Genomic DNA, 18,997 nt, shown 5'->3' with positions numbered 1-18,997 from the left:
CTACTCTGTCCTGTCATTTTTATGTGCTGCAGATAACTCTGAATGTAATCATTTTTCTGCTCACAGTAGCAAAATAAATGTTAAAATTCGTTTTTATGTAGTTTTCAACAACAGTCACCTCAAGGCATTTTATGACCTAAAGTGAATGCCCTACAGTACCAGAGAGAGAGCACACAACTACTTAAGTGAAAGGTTTGGTGATGATGTGGAGGACAAATTTCTTTTGAGCTGGAAGACACAGCGAGCAGAACGAGGCTCAGGGTGGGGCCTGTTTGGGGGCACAGAGAGACCACAAACAATAAACAGGAAAAAAGTGAAAAGAGAAAAAAGTTAATGACGTGCAACATTGGCAGATAAATGTGTGGGGAGTGAAAAGAGGGGAGTGGAGAAGAAAGAGTCTGTGCATCATCAGAGGTCTGCCAGCAGCCTCGGGGTCCCCTGATCCAGCCTGAACTATAAGCTTTTTCAAAAAAAAAAACAAAAGTCTGAGCTAAGAGAAAGCTAGAGAGGTTCCACAGTGCAGTGGCCTGATAGCTGAATGTGCTGCCTCCCATTCTACTTTTAGGAACTCTAGGAACCAAATAAAACAAGAAACAAACAAATGATGAGAGCAAAGTGATCTAGTCTTTAAGATATGATGGGATCAGATCATTCAGGACTTTGTACATGTGCAGGATTTTAATGTGTATCACTTCATGGGTTATTATAACAGACTGTTGGATGTTTTGTTTCAGCAAGTGTTAATTTCATGTTCATATTCTCACCCTGTGGTTGGTAAAGCAGGTCAGTTCAATCAATCAGTCAATCAATATTTATTTCTATAGCACATTTAAAAGGGACAGTGTCCAACAAAGTGCTTCACACAAGGCAGCAAATCGGATTACAGCAAATGGCAACAAAAACAGTTATAAAACAGTTATAGTTACAGTTACAGTTACATAGCACAAATCCAGACCGGGAGGAAGTCGGAACTAATTTTCTTCAAAGGCTAGAAGGAACAGGTGAGTTTTTAAGTGTGATTTAAACGATTGAATGGATTCTGACATGCGGACATCGATTGGAAGATTATTCCAGAGTTTAGGTGCAGCAATTGCAAAAGCTCGTTCCCCTCTAGTCTTTCGTTGGGGCCTTGGTTGCACTAAGAGCAGTTGGTTAGAGGATCTAAGTACTCTCTTGGGGCTAAACACGTCGAGAATATATGTTAGGTAACTGGGCGCCAAGTTATTGAAAATTTTAAAAGTATCGGGGTGATGTGATCAGGCCTTCTGGTGCCAGTAAGGAGGCATGCTGCGGCATTTTGAACTAACTGCAAACGCTGGACGAGAGGGAATTGGAGGCCCAAGTACAGAGAGTTGCAATAGTCCAGTCTAGACGTGATAAAGGCATGGATAAGCTTTTGAAGGTCTTTATGTGGAATACAGGGCTTTGCCTTGGAGATTTGGCATAGCTGGCAAAAACTCGTTTTCACAACTGAAGACACTTGCTTGTCTAAATTGAGGGAGCTATCAAGGACCACTCCAAGATTTCTAAAGGTATAAGAGAGATGGCGGACATAGGACCCCAGTGTATCAGTTAGCTGGTCCTGGGGAATGTGATGATCAAAAACAATAATTTAATTAAATTAAATTCAATTCAATTCAATTTTATTTCTATAGCACCAAATCACAACAAAAGTCGCCTCAAGGCACTTTATATTGTCCAGTATACTCTATAATAAAAGATACAGAGAAAACCCCAACAATCATATGACCCCCTATGAGCAAGCACTTTGGCAACAGTGGGAAGGAAAAACTCCCTTTTAACAGGGAGAAACCTCCAGCAGAACCAGGCTCAGGGAGGGGCGGGGCCATCTGCTGCGACCGGTTGGGGTGAGAGAAGGAAAACACGATAAAGACATGCTGTGGAAGAGAGAGAGAGATTAATAACAGATATGATTCGATGCAGAGAGGTCTATTAACACATAGTGAGTGAGAAAGGTGACTGGAAAGGAAAAACTCAATGCATCATGGGAGTCCCCCGGCAGCCTACGTCTATTGCAGCATAACTAAGGGAGGATTCAGGGTCACCTGGTCCAGCCCTAACTATATGCTTTAGCAAAAAGGAAAGTTTTAAGCCTAATCTTAAAAGTAGAGATAGTGTCCGTTTCCTGAATCCAAACTGGAAGCTGGTTCCACAGAAGAGGGGCCTGAAAACTGAAGGCTCTCCCTCCCATTCTACTTTTAAATACTCTAGGAACAACAAGTAAGCCTGCAGTGCACGAGCGAAGTGCTCTAATAGGGTGATATGGTACTACAAGGACATTAAGATATGATGGGGCCTGATTATTTAAGACCTTGTATGTGAGGAGCAGGATTTTGAATTCAATTCTGGATTTAACAGGAAGCCAATGAAGGGATGCCAAAACAGGAGAAATATGCTCTCTCTTTCTAGTCCCTGTCAGGACTCTTGCTGCAGCATTTTGGATTAGCTGAAGGCTTTTCAGGGAGTTTTTAGGACATCCTGATAATAATGAATTACAGTAGTCTAGCCTAGAAGTAATAAATGCATGAACTAGTTTTTCAGCGTCACTCTGAGACAGGATATTTCTAATTTTAGAGATGTTGCGCAAATGGAAGAAAGCAGTCTTACATATTTGTTTAATATGTGCATTGAAGGACATGTCTTGGTCAAAAATGACTCCAAGGTTCCTCACAGTGTTACTGGAGGCCAAGGTAATGCCATCCAGAGTAAGAATCTGGTTAGATACCATATTTCTAAGATTTTCAGGGCCGAGTAAAATAATCTCAGTTTTATCTGAATTAAGAAGCGGAAAGTTGGCGGCCATCCAGGTCTTTATGTCTTTAAGACATTCCTGCAGTTTAACTAATTGGTGTGTGTTATCTGGCTTCATGGATAGATAGAGTTGGGTGTCATCTGCATAGCAGTGAAAATTTATGCTATGTCTTCTAATGATGCTGCCTAGGGGAAGCATGTATAATGTAAACAGAATTGGTCCTAGCACTGAACCCTGTGGAACACCATAATTGACCTTAGTGTGTGAAGAGGACTCTCCACTTACATGTACAAATTGGAGTCTATTAGATAGATATGATACAAACCACTGCAGTGCAGTACCTGTAATACCTACAGCATGTTCTAATCGCTCTAATAGGATATTATGGTCAACAGTATCGAACGCAGCACTGAGGTCTAGCAGGACAAGCACAGAGATGAGTCCACTGTCAGAGGCCATAAGAAGATCATTTGTAACCTTCACTAAAGTTGTTTCTGTGCTGTGATGAGCTCTGAAACCTGACTGAAACTCTTCAAATAAGCCATTCCTCTGCAGATGATCTGTTAGCTGTTTGACAACTACTCTTTCAAGGATGTTTGATATGAAAGGAAGGTTGGAGATTGGCCTATAATTAGCTAAGACAGCTGGGTCTAGAGATGGCTTTTTAAGTAAAGGTTTAACTACAGCCACCTTGAAGGCCTGTGGTACATAGCCGATTATTAGAGATAGGTTGATCATATTTAAGATTGAAGCATTAATTAATGGCAGGACTTCTTTGAGCAGTTTTGTAGGAATGGGGTCTAAAAGACACGTTGATGGTTTGGAGGAAGTAATTATTGAAGTTAACTCAGAAAGATCAATTGGAGAAAAAGAGTCTAACTGAATATCAGTGGTACTAAAAGTAGCTGTAGATAATATTACATCTGTGGGATGATTATTGGTATTTTTTGCTCTAATGATAAAAATTTTATTTGTGAAGAAGTTCATGAAGTCATTACTAGTTAATGTTAAAGGGATTGTTGGCTCAATAGAGCTCTGACTTTTTGTCAGCCTGGCTACAGGGCTGAAGAGAAACCTGGGGTTGTTCTTATTTTCTTCAATCAATGATGAATAGTAAGGCAAGGCAAGGCAAATTTATTTATATAGCACAATTCAACAACAAGGTGATTCAAAGTGCTTTACAGAGACATTAAAAACAAAATAGATAAAAAGCATGATTTAAAATTGATTAAGACAAGCAAACAAACAAACAAACAAACAAACAAACAAACAAAACAGTAGATAAAATCAGTAGTTAAAATGTAAGTTTTGGAATTTAAGCTTAAAAGTGTGGATTTGGTGATTTATTCAAAAGCAGCAGAGAACAGGTGAGTCTTCAACCTGGATTTAAATAAACTAAGTGTTTCAGCTGATCTGAGGCTTTCTGGGAGTTTGTTCCAGATATATGGAGCATAAAAGCTGAATGCAGCTTCTCCGTGTCTGGTTCTGACTCTGGGAACTGATAAAAGACCGGATCCAGATGACCTGAGAGATCTGGAAGGTTCATACTGGGTCAGGAGGTCACTGATGTATTTTGGTCCTAAACCATTCAGAGCTTTATAGACTAGCATCAGAACTTTAAAGTCTATCCTCTGACAGACAGGCAGCCAGTGTAAAGACCTCAGAGCTGGACTGATGTGGTCCACTTTTTGGTCTTAGTGAGAACTCGAGCAGCAGAGTTCTGAATGAGCTGTAGTTGTCTGACTGATTTTTAGGTAGACCTGTAAAGATGCTGTTACAGTAATCAAGCCTACTGAAGATGAATGCATGGACTAGTTTTTCCAGGTCCTGTTGAGACATCAGATCTTTTATCCTTGAAATATTCTTGAGGTGATAGTAAGCTGATTTTGTTATTGTCTTAATGTTTTTCTAAGTTTAGGTCTGCATCCATCACTACACCCAAATTTCTCGCCTGGTTTGTGGTTTTAGGTGTATAGATTGAAGTTCTCTGGTGACCTGTAATCGTTTTTCTTTGGCACCAAAGACTATTACTTCAGTTTTGTTTTTGTTTAGCTGGAGAAAATTGTGGCACAGCCAGTCATTAATTTCCTCAATGCATTTACCAAGAGCCTGTACAGGGCCTCGGTCTCCTGGTGACATTGTGATATATATCTGTGTGTCATCTGCATAGCTGTGATAGTTTATTTTGTTGTTCTTTATAATCTGTGCCAGTGGGAGCATGTAAATGTTAAACAGAAGGGGTCCCAGGATGGAACCTTGGGGAACTCCGCATGTGATACTTGTCTGCTCAGATGTGAAGTTACCTATTGATACAAAGTATTTCCTGTTTTCTAAGTATGTTTTGAACCAGTTTAGTACAGTTCCTGAAAGACCTGCCCAGTTCTCCAGTCGTTTGAGTAATATGTTGTGGTCAACTGTGTCAAATGCTGCACTGAGATCCAGTAAAACTAAGACAGACATTTTTCCACTGTCTGTATTCAGACATATGTCATTAAACACTTTGGTCAGAGCAGTTTCAGTGCTGTGGTTCTGTCTAAAACCTGACTGGAAGGCATCATAGCAGTTATTCTGTGTTAAGAAGTAATTGAGCTGTTGAGAAACTGCTTTTTCAATGATCTTACTTAAAAATGGGAGATTTGAGATCGGCCTGTAGTTATTCATTTGTGTCTTGTCAAGATTGTCCTTTTTCAGTATAGGTTTAATTACAGCAGTTTTAGTGGTTCTGGAAACACACCTGATATTAAAGAAAAGTTTACGATCTGTAACAGGTCTGACTCCAAAGTCTTTGAGACCTTTTTGAAAAAAACTTGTTGGCAGGACATCTAAACAGCAAGAGGAGGAGTTCAGTTGACCTAAGATGTCCTCCAGGTCTTTGCTGTTAATAGGGTGAAACTGGTTCATGGTATTTAAACAGTTTTTGGTGGACACAGTACATATCCTGGATCTGCTGTTGATGTACTAATTGCTTGTCTAATCTTTTGGATTTTTCTGTGAAGAATTTGGCAAAGTCATTGCAGGCCATGGTCGAATGAAGTTCAGCTGCCACTGACACAGGAGGGTTTGTTAGCCTGTCAACTGTAGAAAATAAGACCCGAGCATTATGACTGTTTTTGGTGATGATGTCAGAGAAGTAGGACCTCCTTGCACTCCTCAGTTGTAAATTATAATTGTGAAGTTTCTCTTTATAGATGTCATAATGAACCTGGAGGTTTGTTTTTCTCCATCTGCGCTCAGCTTTCCTACACTCTCTTTTTTCATTTTTCACCAGTGTGGAGTTTCTCCATGGAGACTTCTTCCTTCCAGAGATAGCCTTCACCTTAATGGGAGCAATAGTGTCCATTACATTTAACATTTTAGCATTGAAGCTAGTGACGAGCTCATTGACTGAACCTCTGGACAGGTCAGGTGTTAATGGGAAGACCTGGTTAAAGATCTCACTACTGTGTTCAGTTATACACCGTTTTGTGATCACTGCTGTTGATATATTTGTGTGGGCTGAGATTTTACTTTCAAAGAAAACACAGTAATGATCAGACAGGCCCACATCAGACACAGTAACCTTTGAAATGCTCAGGCCCTTGGAGATCAGTAGGTCAAGAGTGTTACCTCTATTATGTGTGGCCTCTGTTACATGCTGAGTCAGCCCAAAGTTGCCCAGAGTGTTACTCAGGTCTTTAGTCCCTTTGTCCTGAGGGTTGTCCACATGGATGTTAAAATCCCCAACAATAATTACACAGTCGAAATCAACACAGATCACAGACAGCAGTTCACTGAGGTCATTAAAAAAGTCTGTGCAGTATTTGGGAGGCCTGTAAACATTAAGGCACACAACTTTGGATGGGGCCTTCAGCTGTAAAGCCACATATTCAAAAGACTGAAAACTACCAAGAGATAACTGCTTACATTGAAATGATTCATTAAATAAGACAGCAACCCCTCCTCCTCTCCTGCTCACCCTGGCCTCACTGATAAAACTGTAGTTAGGAGGGGTCGTCTCGATGAGAACAGCTCCACTGTTACTTTGGTCCAACCAAGTTTCAGTTAAAACATAAAATCAAGGCTGTGCTCGGTGATTAAATCATTAATTAAAAATGTTTTCCCAGCTAAAGATCTAATGTTTAATAAAGCCAACTTAAGTGTTTTAGAGGTATTATTTGCCCCTCGTGTTTGGGAGCAGTCTGTGGCACACAAGGTATGTTTACTATATTTAAAGATCTTTTAGAGTGCAGCTCTCTGTGTTTTGACCAGGCCACATGTCTCCTTCTGTCACCTAAAAGTACAGAAATTTTAAAACCTTCTAATAAACAGGGTCCCAGCTTCTCCTGGGAAAAGTCACCACTGCCATAATCCTCACAGCCTGGACCCTCCACACATCACACATCAGACTGCGGAGACAGAGCATGAAGGTGATAAGGAGGAACTAAGGGGGGCGAGGCTGCGCAATGTAACTTCGATTGCTCTGTTGAGGGCGGGGCTCGATGGCGAACCTTTGGCTGCTCTGGTGGGGGGTTTATGGGGGACAAAAAGGGATTGGGCCGGGGGGTAGATCTGAGCCCAGCATTGACCCGCTCCGTGGTATAATTATAGTAAGATGTTCTGGCTTTGCGGAGGGCTTTCTTATAAAGCAGCAAACTATTTCTCCAGGCTAAATGATGATCCTCTAAATTTGTGACACACCATTTCCTCTCCAGGTTACGAGTTATCTGCTTTAGGCTACGTGTTTGAGAATTATACCACGGAGTCAGGTACTTCGGATTTGAGGCCTTAGTTTTCACAGGAGCTACAGTATCCAGAGTCGTACGTAGTGAGGAGGTAAAATTATTAACAAGATAATCGACCTCTGTTGGAGTAGCGTTCAGATAGCTGCTCTGCTCTATGTTGGTACAGGGCATTGAAGATGATAACAGTGGGTGGATTATATTCTTAAACTTAGTTACAGCACTTTCAGAAAGACATCTACTTTGATAAAGTCTACTCTCCACTGCTGTGTAATCAATTATTGTAAATGTAAATGTTATCAGGAAATGATCAGACAGCAGAGGGTTTTCAGGAAACACTGTTAAATGTTCAGTTTCTATGCCATATGTTAAAACAAGATCAAAAGTGTGATTAAAGTGGTGGGTGGGTTCTTTTACAGTTTGAGAGAAGCCAATTGAGTCTAATAACAGATTAAATGCCATGTTGAGGCTGTCATTTTTAGCATCTACATGGATGTTAAAATCACCTGCAATACTTATTTTATCTGAGCTGAGCACTAAATCAGATAAAAAGTCTGAGAAATCAGAGAGAAACTCTGTGTAAGGCCCAGGTGGACGATAGATGATAACAAGTAAGACTGGTTTCTGAGTTTTACAGCTGGGGTGGACGAGGCTAAGCATCAGGCTTTCAAATGAATTAAAAGTCTGTCTTGGTCTTTCGTTAATTAACAGGCTGGTGTGAAAAATTGCTGCCACACCGCCCCCTTGGCCTGTGCGTCAAGATTTCTGGTAGTTAGAATGACTCGGGGGTGTTGATTCATTTAAACTAACATACTCATGCTGCTGCAACCAGGTTTCTGTAAGGCAAAGTAAATCGATTTGTTGATCAATTATTAAGTCATGTACTAACAGAGACTTGGAGGAGAGAGACCTAATATTTAATAATCCACATTTCACTGTTTTACTCTTTGGTTCAGATGTGGATACTGTATTGTTTTTTCTTTGTGATTTTTATGTTTAAGTTGTTTATTGCTGGTTTTAGTTTGTTTTTGTCTGTTTGGGAGCTGACACAGTCTCAATGAAGATGGGTTTTTGGGGGGGTAGCAGGAGGAGAGAAGCTGCAGAGAGGTGTGTAAGACTGCAACTCTGCTTCCTGGTCCCAGCTCTGGATAGTCATATTTTGGGGGGGGGGTTAATAAACTTGTCCATATTTCTAGAAATGAGAGCTGCTCCATCCAAAGTGGGATGGATGCCGTCTCTCCTAACAAGACCAGGTTTCCTCCAGAAGGTTTGCCAATTATCTATGAAGCCCACATCGTTTTTTGGACACCACTCAGACAGCCAGCAATTTAAGGAGAACATGCGGCTAAACATGTCACTCCTGGTCTGATTGGGGAGGGGACCAGAGAAAACTACAGAGTCCGACATTGTTTTGGCAAAGTTACACACCGATTCAATATTGATTTTAGTGACCTCCGATTGGCGTAACTCGGTGTCATTACTGCCGACGTGAATTATGATTTTACTGAATTTACGTTTACCCTTAGCCAGCAGTTTTAAATTTCCTTCAATGTCGCCTGCTCTGGCCCCTGGAAGACAATTGACTATGGTTGCCGGTGTCTCTAGCTTCACGTCTGAGAACAGAATCACCAATTACCAGAGTCTGACCCCCGGCGGGTGTGTCGCCGAGTGGGGAAAAACGGTTAGACACATGAACAGGTTGGTGGTGTACCTGGGGCTTCTGTTTAGGACTATGCTTCCTCCTCACCGTCACCCAGCCGCCCTCTTTCCCCAGCTGCTTGGGGTCTGCCGGGGAACAGCTAGCGGGGCCTACGCTATCTTCGGCTGTACCAGCTACAGGGGCCTGGCTAGCTACGGGTGAATGAAGGGTGCGAAGCCGAGTCTCCAATTCAGTAATCCTGGCCCCCAGAGCTGCAAATATGCTACATTTGTTACAAGTATCATTACTGCTAAAGGAGACCGAGGAGTAACTAAACATCTGACACAATGAGCAGGAAAGTGCAGGAGGGACAGGTGAAGAGGCCATGCTGCTAGCGAGTCAGCTACGAGCTAAGCTAAGCTAGCAAAACAGTACAGACACAGTGAGTGAATACTTTGGCTATAAATTAGGTAGTGACAACACAGAAAGTGTGCTTCAGATGAAACACGTGAAGATTATAGTATAAAAAAAAGGAATGTATTTAAAAGTTTAATTAAATTGCTAAGCAGATAAGCTACTCAAAAAACACCATTGTGTTTGAGCAGGAACAGGAAGTGATACTCTACCGCAGAGAGAGCGAACACCAAGTAGTGATGCGCGAATCATGAACGAATCGTTCAATACTCGAGAATCACTTTACTGACTCATGAATCATGATTCACAAGCCCAACTGACTCACTGACTCATCCCTGTTGCTGTTAGCAGCAATATATCCAGCTTATAATTAAAATTGTGGAGAAAAACACAACATCCAGTATCTTAACAAAAACATTTCTGCTCTGAACTGGAAGAAAAAACCCTGAGTAGAAGCTCACATCAAGACAATAGCTCCTCGGTTCACAGTAGCATCGCTCTGCTAACATGCTAACAGCACATTTGAGCTACTCACCCCCTCCTTTCCTGTGCTGAATCGTAGGGTTAGCAAATCACTCAGGACTCACTAACCCCCTCCCTCCTGTGCTGAATCATAGAGCGTGCGAATCACTCGGGACTCACTAACCCCCACCCTCCTGTGCTGAATCATAGAGCGAACGAATCGAAAGCTGTGGTTAAGTCTAATAAAACTATACCGCTGTCTCGGCACTGTGACGAGGTTTAAACCCAGACTGGAATTTTTCACTGATTCCATTAGTCTCTAAGAAGGTCAGTAATTGAAGGACTATTTTTCCAAGATTTTGGCCATAAAAGGAAGTTTAGAGATCAGCCTATAGTTTGCAAGAACATTAGGATCAAGGTTACTTTTCTTGATAACAGGTTGCACGACTGCATGTTTGAAGGCAGTCGGAACGCAGCCTGATAACAGTGATGAGTTCATTAGGAGTAAGATACAGGGTCCAATGATGTTCAGAGCATCCTTGGGAAGGAAGAATGTCGTGCTGGGAGTTAGAACTTTTCAATTGAAGCACTCCTTTACCAGGATGGTTTTCAGCATGTCAGGATCCATCACAGCCAGCATACGCAATGAACATTTACACAGAACACATCTGCATTTCGGGAGGTTTTTGTAGTGGAAAATATTTGTAATTGCTGAAGGAGCTTTGGATCCAGTTGTGCTGACAGAAACAAAGAAATCCATTAAAAACATGCACATGCTCTTATATGGACATTTTTACAAACCTCATCCCCATATTCTCCCATACTTTTGAGCACATTCATAGTCATCTAGGTAGTGAACCTGTTAACAGCAAATGCATATTTATCACTAAGATATGTTATACATTATTCAGTGCATCCTTTCGAACTTGGTACAAATCATTTGATCTTTACAAATAGCATTCACAAGGATTTACATACACGGTTGTGCCTGGCTATTGTCCCCCAGTACATGACTGGCTTTGGACCTGGGATCCCCATCTTCTCAAATATACCTCACAAAAGTCACAGTCAAGCTAGCCGCACCGCCAGCCGCACCTGCAATGTTGTTGCACTTTTCTTACGGATATTACGGTACGGGTGCCGACTGGCTTAGAAACACGAGAGTCTTCTGTTTTTCACTATCACAAATTAATCTATAATTCTTACACTAGACACTGAAAATAACAAAAATTATTTACAAATTCTGTAAGAATTGACAATATATTTCCAAACAATTGTCTTCTCACTATACTGTACATTTCTATTCAACCTGACCTTATTCCCAACTAAATACATTTGTAGTACTGTATTTTTGATAATGTGTATTTTTTTTTATTTTTTTTTTATTACAGGAAAACTGTTAGAGGTGACGCAAATTTCACTGGACTCTTATTTTGGATTAACCTCACTCTTCCTCCTCTGACTCACAGCCCCATGAACTGTACGGTTTTAGAGAAAATTACCACAGACTATCTTCCTTTTGGCCTCTCTAGCACTGATGCTGCCCCTATTTGTACACAGCATCACTGCAGGTCCTACAGTCTAATATGTCATTCAGGTGAACGCCAGAGTACCTGTATTTGTCCAATGTTTCGACCTCCACATCGATGTCGATGTGCATAGTCCCAGTTTTTTCTTTCAGAAGTCAGCCAGCATTTCTTTTGTCTTACTGACATTCAGATGGAGGAGGTGATTTCATTGAAAGTTGAAAATATTCACACTACAGTACTGTAATTTATGTACTATTAATTTTCTCTTAAACTGTACAGTTCATTGGGCTGTGAGGCGGTAGAGGAAGAGTGAGAATCTATTGAAATATTTGCATCACCTCTTACAGTTTCCCTGTTATAACATTAAAAATATAGATGTTGCATCTTTAAAAAATAAAAATGAAATCACTGAGCCTCACACAGGAATGTCGTTGCTACTTGTTTACTGAAGCTTTTTGGAGTCACGTGTTCATAACATCAGTGTCCGTTCACTGCCTCCTACAGGACACTCTCTTCTTCCACCTTCATACAGGACATTCACGTAACACAGCACCGATACTGCCTCTCCTGGCATTACCAGTATAACACCACACCATGTCCGTCCCCAACCTTTTTTGCGCCACGGACCGGTTTATGCCCGACAATATTTTCACGGACCGGCAATAAGGTGTCGCGGATAAATACAACAAAATAAAACTAGTGCCGGTACCGAAAAAAAGAAGATTTATTCATAACACACATGAAAAGACCCAGGAAAACCGAGTTAACGATAAAAACGATAACAAAATAACGCTGAAAACCGATAAAAACCATGAAAACCATACATTTCACACCTGAGCCTCAACTCTCGCGGCCCGGTACCAAACGACTCACGGACCGGTACCGGTCCGAGGCCCGGGGGTTGGGGACCGCTGCTTTATCACACTCATTCATCTGAAGAAGCACACAGATAGAATGACATGAACTTAAGATGTCTGCATCTATAAATAATAACTGTTATGCATACAAATATATTTATATGAAGAAATAATTCCTTACGATACCACAACAAACAAAATCAAAAACGGCAGTCAAAAGTAGTCAAAATGAGTACTGCAATAGTGCAATTTTATTTAGTCAGGAATAAGTTCGGATTGAATAGAAATGTACAGTGTAGTGAGAAGACAATGTTTTGGAGAGCTCACTAGGCCTGAAGACTGCAGTATGACAAACAGCAGAGCTATTAATCGTGATTATGATGCAGTAAATGCTCCACAGTATTAGGAAAATATATTTTCTAGTGCTTATTTGCTGTGTATTTTGTTTTATGCATTTAATAACAGGCCAGTATATTAGAGGCCACTTTTCAGTTATAAACTGTGTCATAGGTCATTGCTTAGCAAGACTGAAACTGTGCAGAACAGGAAGCTTTGTGCAGAGTTGCGAGAGCATCGCCTGCGTTTGCGCAGTAAGGAGAGATTTCTAAGTAATTGCAGAAGATCACCGATAAAGGAAGTGTGTCTTACTGTCACTAACGGTAACTGATGCAGGTTACGTTATCTGCTTACGCATGAGGGGGCGTGAACCGTGACATATAAAACAATATGATCTGTGCTTCCTCTTTGAGATTTACGCAGAGGGTGACGTTGTGTACATCTCCCACATATGTGTTTAATAAATAATTGTTGTTGACTGGACTTGATCTCAGAATTGGTTGTTTATTCTCAGCACATCAAAAAAGAATCGGGATAACAGTCTTTCTCTCCGTTAAAAGTTCACTTGATGCTCTCCGCTGCTATTGGTTAAACTCACACACACTTCCCTTACTCATGCAACAGGTGTGTGCAGCACAAAATAAAAGGCTCTGGTCACGACACTTGTGTTACCACTGAGAGAAGAGAGAAAGAGAGAAAACAGAAAACAGAAGAGACGAGAGAAACTTGGCAGACATGGCGTACTTCTTCTTCTTGTCCGCAGAGACGTGGACCCTGCTGGCTGCCCTCATCACACTGCTGTTTGTGTAAGTTTTAAAAACTACTGGTTGTGTTCAGCTATTTGCATCTTTTGTTCTTCTTTTATTCTCTTACACCTGTTCCATGTTTTTCACAGGTATTCCTGCTGGACATATGGGACATTTAAGAGATTAGGAGTCCCTGGGCCCTCACCTATCCCATTTTTTGGCACCATGTTGAAATATAGAAAGGTGGGTAATAACACTTACACTTTATATACTGTATATACTATATCCACTGTGGACTGTTTTAAATGTGTGATCCTTATATTAATGTCTAAGATCCACGCATCACTTTGAATGCTGCCTATGTGCGCAGTCTTAGATCAGTGAACCAGATTTCGTTGCTCTCTCAGTTTATCTACATTTTCCAAAGTCTTGGTAACAGCTTGACCTGGGTCATATTTGCATAATGACACAGGTACTATTTTCTATGATTTGTAGAATAATTGAAAGATGACACATATATTTTTTAATTGTGTTATCATCGTTCTCTGGTGTAGTTGAAGTTCGTTTGATAAGCCCCACCTTCTTTAACTTTCACTATGACCTATGGTCACGTACAGCCCTTGTCCGGTTGCCAACACTACACACTTGATCTTTGTGTGATCTGGTGTTGTTCAGTGCTCTACGTCATAAACAGCCCATGATGTGTTTTAATAATTAGATCTTTCATATCGTTCTTGTTTCCAGGGATTTTTTAACTTTGATGAAGAGTGTTATAAGAAATATGGGAAAATGTGGGGGTAAGTAGTGTTTTCTACAGTGTGTGTTTGTGTGAATCTGAATGCATATACAATATGTAAATAGGTGAGGTTATTATCTTTGCTTATGCTCCAGTTTTACAGATGTGTGTGTGTGTGTGTGTGTGTGTGTGTGTGTGTGTGTGTGTGTGTGTGTGTGTGTGTGAAAGCATGAAAAATGAACATATTAATTATTGTTTGATCACTCCCCCCTTCACTGTTTATATAGCATTTTTGATGGCCGTCAGCCCGTGTTGTGTATCACTGATCCTGCTATGATAAAAACTATCCTGATAAAGGAGTGTTACTCTTTCTTCACCAACCGCAGGGTTAGTAAGGACATTATACCACTCAATCAGTCTCTTTTTTAAAAATCTGAGCCTCTGTCCTCATCACCAGCTGCTTTTGAATGTCATTACAGAATTTACGTCTGAATGGGCCGCTGTACGATGCTGTGAACATTGCAGAGGATGATCAGTGGAGGAGGATCCGCAGCATCCTTTCTCCCTCCTTCACCTCTGGGAGACTGAAAGAGGTACGTCCCTCTCTGCCCCTCACTCTGGGCCTTCTCCGGCTTTTGTTTCATGTTGAAAAACAACACAATGCAAAAAACATTTATTAACATGAATGCTCCCTTCTTTAGGATTTTGTTCAGTCTCTAACAGTGGTCCCCGCCCCATTCTCAGGGACTGATGGTGTCGAAAAACAGTGGTACCTCTGTGCTGCTGAAATTGCATCCAGGGTTGACTTTTTTTTTTTTGTCTGTTTGTGCCTCAGATGTTTGACATCATGAAGCAGCATTCAGCTGTCCTGATCAGCAGCATGAAAAAGAAAGCAGATAAAGATGAACCTCTAGAGCTGAAAGAGTGAGATCTCTCATACTGTATTCATTTAAATACATCAGAAAACGCGCAGAATCACCTCTTCTAAGTCTGCAATAATAAAGGTCATGTTTGATGTGTTTGTGTGGTTTTGCAGGTTTTTCGGACCCTACAGTATGGATGTGGTAACCAGCACCGCCTTCAGTGTGGACATCGACTCTCTCAACAACCCCTCAGATCCTTTTGTCACAAACATCAAAAAGATGCTGAAATTTGACCTTTTCAGCCCCATCGTCCTCACTATTGGTAAAATATTCATTTTGATACATGAAGCTACTTTTGACTGCTGCTGTTATTCAACAAGTGTTTACCTTGGCTTGTAGCTCTGCATGTTTGCTTTGGCAGATTTTTTCCTGGTGCAGTCTAAAGGATTTGTTTCTCCATCTGGGATCAAACTGGGCACCACTACAACATGTCCATCAATGCAGCTGCTGTCCTTCCTCTTCCATTAACAAATGTCCTCTTGTTTGTTAAATTTCAGTCATCTTTCCATTCCTGATTCCCATATTGGAAAAACTGGACTTCGCCTTTTTCCCTACATCTGTGACAGACTTCTTTTACGCTGCGCTACAGAAGATCAAGATTGAGCGAGAGACCAGCAAGCAAAAGGTACGGCTGTGAGTTTGTTTTTGTACCAATAACCTGTTCTGACATAAGATCACAGCTGTTCTCAGACTGTGTTTGTTGACTTCCAGACTCGAGTGGACTTCCTCCAGCTAATGATCGACTCTCAGCAAAATAATGATTCCAAACAGGATAAAGGTGATACACGGACGCACGTCTCCACACATTGAAAAACCAGCTTAAAGCTGTTCTAACGTGTATATCCCTCCTATCTCCTCAGGTCTGACAGATCATGAGATCCTTTCCCAAGCGATGATTTTCCTCTTTGCTGGCTACGAAACGACCAGCAGCTCTCTCACTTTCTTGTCTTACAATTTGGCAACAAACCCTCAGGTGATGAAAAAGCTGCAGGAGGAGGTGGATGCAACCTTCCCTAACAAGGTACGTGAGAAGTGAGAACATCTGGAACTGAACAGCAGTCTTAAAGTGAGAAAAACCTTTCTTTGATGAGATCCCACTTTACTCCAGATTTGACTCCAGGCTTGACTTATCTCACCTTTAATGCAAACACACATCCTGATTTATACACGAAAATCCATCCATCCATTTCCTTCTATCCAGTTTAGGGTCGTGGGGTGATGGGGGCTAATCCAGCTGTCTCAGGGAGCTGTGATAGCCAAGGAGGGTTGCAAAGTTGTGTTAAAATCACTTCACAAAGACATAATAAACACAGGCTTCCTTTGCAAACAATATAAAAAGTTCACAGAAGAAGAAGTCACCTTTTAACAATGCATAATGATCAAGTTCATAATAAACCTCCAAATTTTCCTGTAAGAAATTTTATGTTTCTTTAATTTTTCTTTCAAGGCTGTTTTAGTTTCATTTCCTTTGACCTTATTTCGTGCGTTTTCTTTGATTAATTACTACATTGCAATAGTGCATACAGACTGTCTCTCAACCAGAAATCCAAACAGCTGTTTTTAAATTTTACCACTAGAGGGCAGAAGAATTCCACAATAGGGCTGGGTGTCGTCACTGATTTCTATAGTAGATTCAATTCCGATTCACAAGGTTCCGATTTGATTCGATCCACGATTCGATTTGATTTGAATGGGGAAATTTTGCATCAGACAGTCAGAAATATTATAATTCTGATCATTTATCAGTACTGGCACTTGTGACACTTCATCAGAGGTGTGAGCATCACAGCAGATGCCTTTGTGTCAAAGTAACTGAGGATAAAACACAGAAAAACATGAAGTAGATTTTCCTGGCCTGGCTTTTTATAGCAGATAACCTTAAAAATATTCTGCAGTAGATCATAAACTGAAGAAAACCTTGAATCAACATATGAACATTACTTGATGCTGCGGAAGTGAAGCAGTGCAAAGTTACAGAGGTATTATTTGAGACACAGGTAAGCGTTTTGCAATTGTTATAATTTTTAAATGTTTATATTTCTTCGGAATTGAACAGCAGAAATTGGACTTTCTTGTAAGAAGTCATTTTTAAAAACTGCGACTGACAGCGCTGTAAACAACGGTAGACTGGAGGGTAAGCAAGTGAATAATGCAGAAAACAGAGATTTGAGATGGTAAACTGTTCTTGAATTACACTGAAAGAGAGAGAGCTTTGCAGGAAGTGTGATTTTTATCGTGGTGGAAGCAAAACAGCAAAGGTAATGACGATATTTATCTAATACGAAGCTAGTTTTGATCTTCTTTTGCTGCTGGTTCAGTGAATTTTGGTTGGAAAGGGACAAAACCTGCAGCTTCGGAGCCCTGACGGCGTGTCCGTGTGCGTGCTGTCTGGTGAGAAAGCCAACATCTCACAGACTCTGATGAGTCGGATCCACGCTTTGTGTTTACGTCTTTGTGTGGAATCCATCTGCTCTCATTTACTGTTTTAGCTGTTTGGTGGTTGTTGAAATGAAAGCTTTAACCTGAGATTCTGGTGATTCTGGCGAAGTACATATATATATTTAAAATCGATTCAGGATCTAATGAATCAGTATCCCGTTATTGAAGCTAAAATTGATTTGAATCGGAAAATCGGTAACTGAAACCCACCCCTACTCCACAAAAGTCCAGTTTGTGGGTGATATCCAGAAGTTGCTCAGAGAGACATGTTTATGTGTTCGTGTTCAGGCTCCCATCCAGTACCAGGAACTAATGCAGATGGAGTATCTCGACTGTGTCATCAATGAGTCTCTCCGATTGTTCCCCATTGCTTCACGTTTGGAACGTGTGGCCAAGGCCAGTGTGGAGATAAATGGCTTTGTGATTCCAAAAGGTATGGTTGTCATGGTCCCCACCTGGCCGATGCACCGGGACCCCGAGATTTGGCCTGAACCAGAGAAATTCAAACCTGAGAGGTACGGAAAGGATTCACACGTGTCTGATGTGACAAAGCAGAATGAAGCTCTGTGGGACATCACCCCGTTTATGTTGTTAATATGTGTGTGTGTGTGTGTGTGTGTGTGTGTGTGTGTGTGTGTGTGTGTGTGTGTGTGTGTGTGTGTGTGTGTTCTCAGGTTCAGCAAGGAAAACAAGGAGACAATTGATCCGTACACCTACATGCCTTTTGGAGCAGGCCCGAGGAACTGCATTGGGATGCGATTTGCTCTGGTTGTGATGAAACTTGCAATAGTGGAGATCCTCCAGAGGTACAGCTTCTCTGTGTGTAAGGAGACCGAGGTGAGAGCCCAGATCAACTTGCCTTTTTTATGCTGTATGAAGAGCCCTGTCCCAATATTATTCACTGCTAGTTTAATAGTGATAAGGAGGATGCATCCACCATGTATATGAGTCCAAAGATAAAAACCCATGGACTGACACAGCACTTCCATCAGAATCAGAATCAGAATACTTTATTGATCCCTAGGGGAAATTATTTTGGATTTTTACGTTTTCCATCAGCTTTCCACCTTAAGATATTTGGAGATCTGAAATAAGAAGGCAGTTTTGTATGTATTTGTCATTTATTCTACATGTCACTTCCTTGCAGATCCCCATTGAGTTGGACATCCAAGGTCTCCTACAGCCAAAACGACCAATCAAACTGAAGCTGGTGCCACGTTTTTAACCTTCTTGCTAAAAATACAATGACAATGAAAGATTCTCTTCTTAATGGTGCTCTTTACAAACTGTTTGTGTACAGAAGCAAATGCTAGTTTTTTTACCGAAACAGTCCAAGCGTGTACCTCTGCATCTTTTTTCCTTAACTGAGTGACAGATGAACCATTTTACTAATCCTTAAAATCAATAAAGAAAGTCCAGATCCTT

At 41.0% G+C, this 18,997-nt stretch overlaps 1 protein-coding gene across 1 annotated transcript; it reads left to right on the top strand.

The window, feature by feature from the left end:
- The first annotated feature begins 13,161 nt into the window (after positions 1 to 13,161).
- On the top strand, positions 13,162 to 18,997 carry LOC116335305 (cytochrome P450 3A40-like). The gene is made up of 13 exons (XM_039613005.1): positions 13,162 to 13,534; positions 13,624 to 13,717; positions 14,219 to 14,271; positions 14,498 to 14,597; positions 14,690 to 14,803; positions 15,046 to 15,134; positions 15,247 to 15,395; positions 15,631 to 15,758; positions 15,845 to 15,911; positions 15,994 to 16,154; positions 17,861 to 18,087; positions 18,247 to 18,409; positions 18,720 to 18,997. The coding sequence occupies exons 1-13, from the start codon at positions 13,464 to 13,466 to the stop codon at positions 18,795 to 18,797; spliced, it is 1,494 nt and encodes a 497-aa protein (XP_039468939.1). The 5' UTR covers positions 13,162 to 13,463; the 3' UTR covers positions 18,798 to 18,997.

Source organism: Oreochromis aureus, linkage group 6, assembly GCF_013358895.1.
Source record: "Oreochromis aureus strain Israel breed Guangdong linkage group 6, ZZ_aureus, whole genome shotgun sequence".
In the NCBI taxonomy this organism is placed as follows: Eukaryota; Metazoa; Chordata; class Actinopteri; order Cichliformes; family Cichlidae; genus Oreochromis; species Oreochromis aureus.
This window is presented reverse-complemented; position numbering and strand designations above follow the sequence as displayed.

Bases quoted from the DNA above. Each gene is read 5' to 3' on its own strand.
- LOC116335305 (XM_039613005.1), top strand. From the start codon at position 13,464: ATGGCGTACTTCTTCTTCTTGTCCGCAGAGACGTGGACCCTGCTGGCT. The intron at 15,396-15,630 runs GTAAAATATTCA...GTTAAATTTCAG, and splicing joins CCCCATCGTCCTCACTATTG to TCATCTTTCCATTCCTGATT. The intron at 15,912-15,993 runs GTGATACACGGA...CTATCTCCTCAG, and splicing joins TGATTCCAAACAGGATAAAG to GTCTGACAGATCATGAGATC.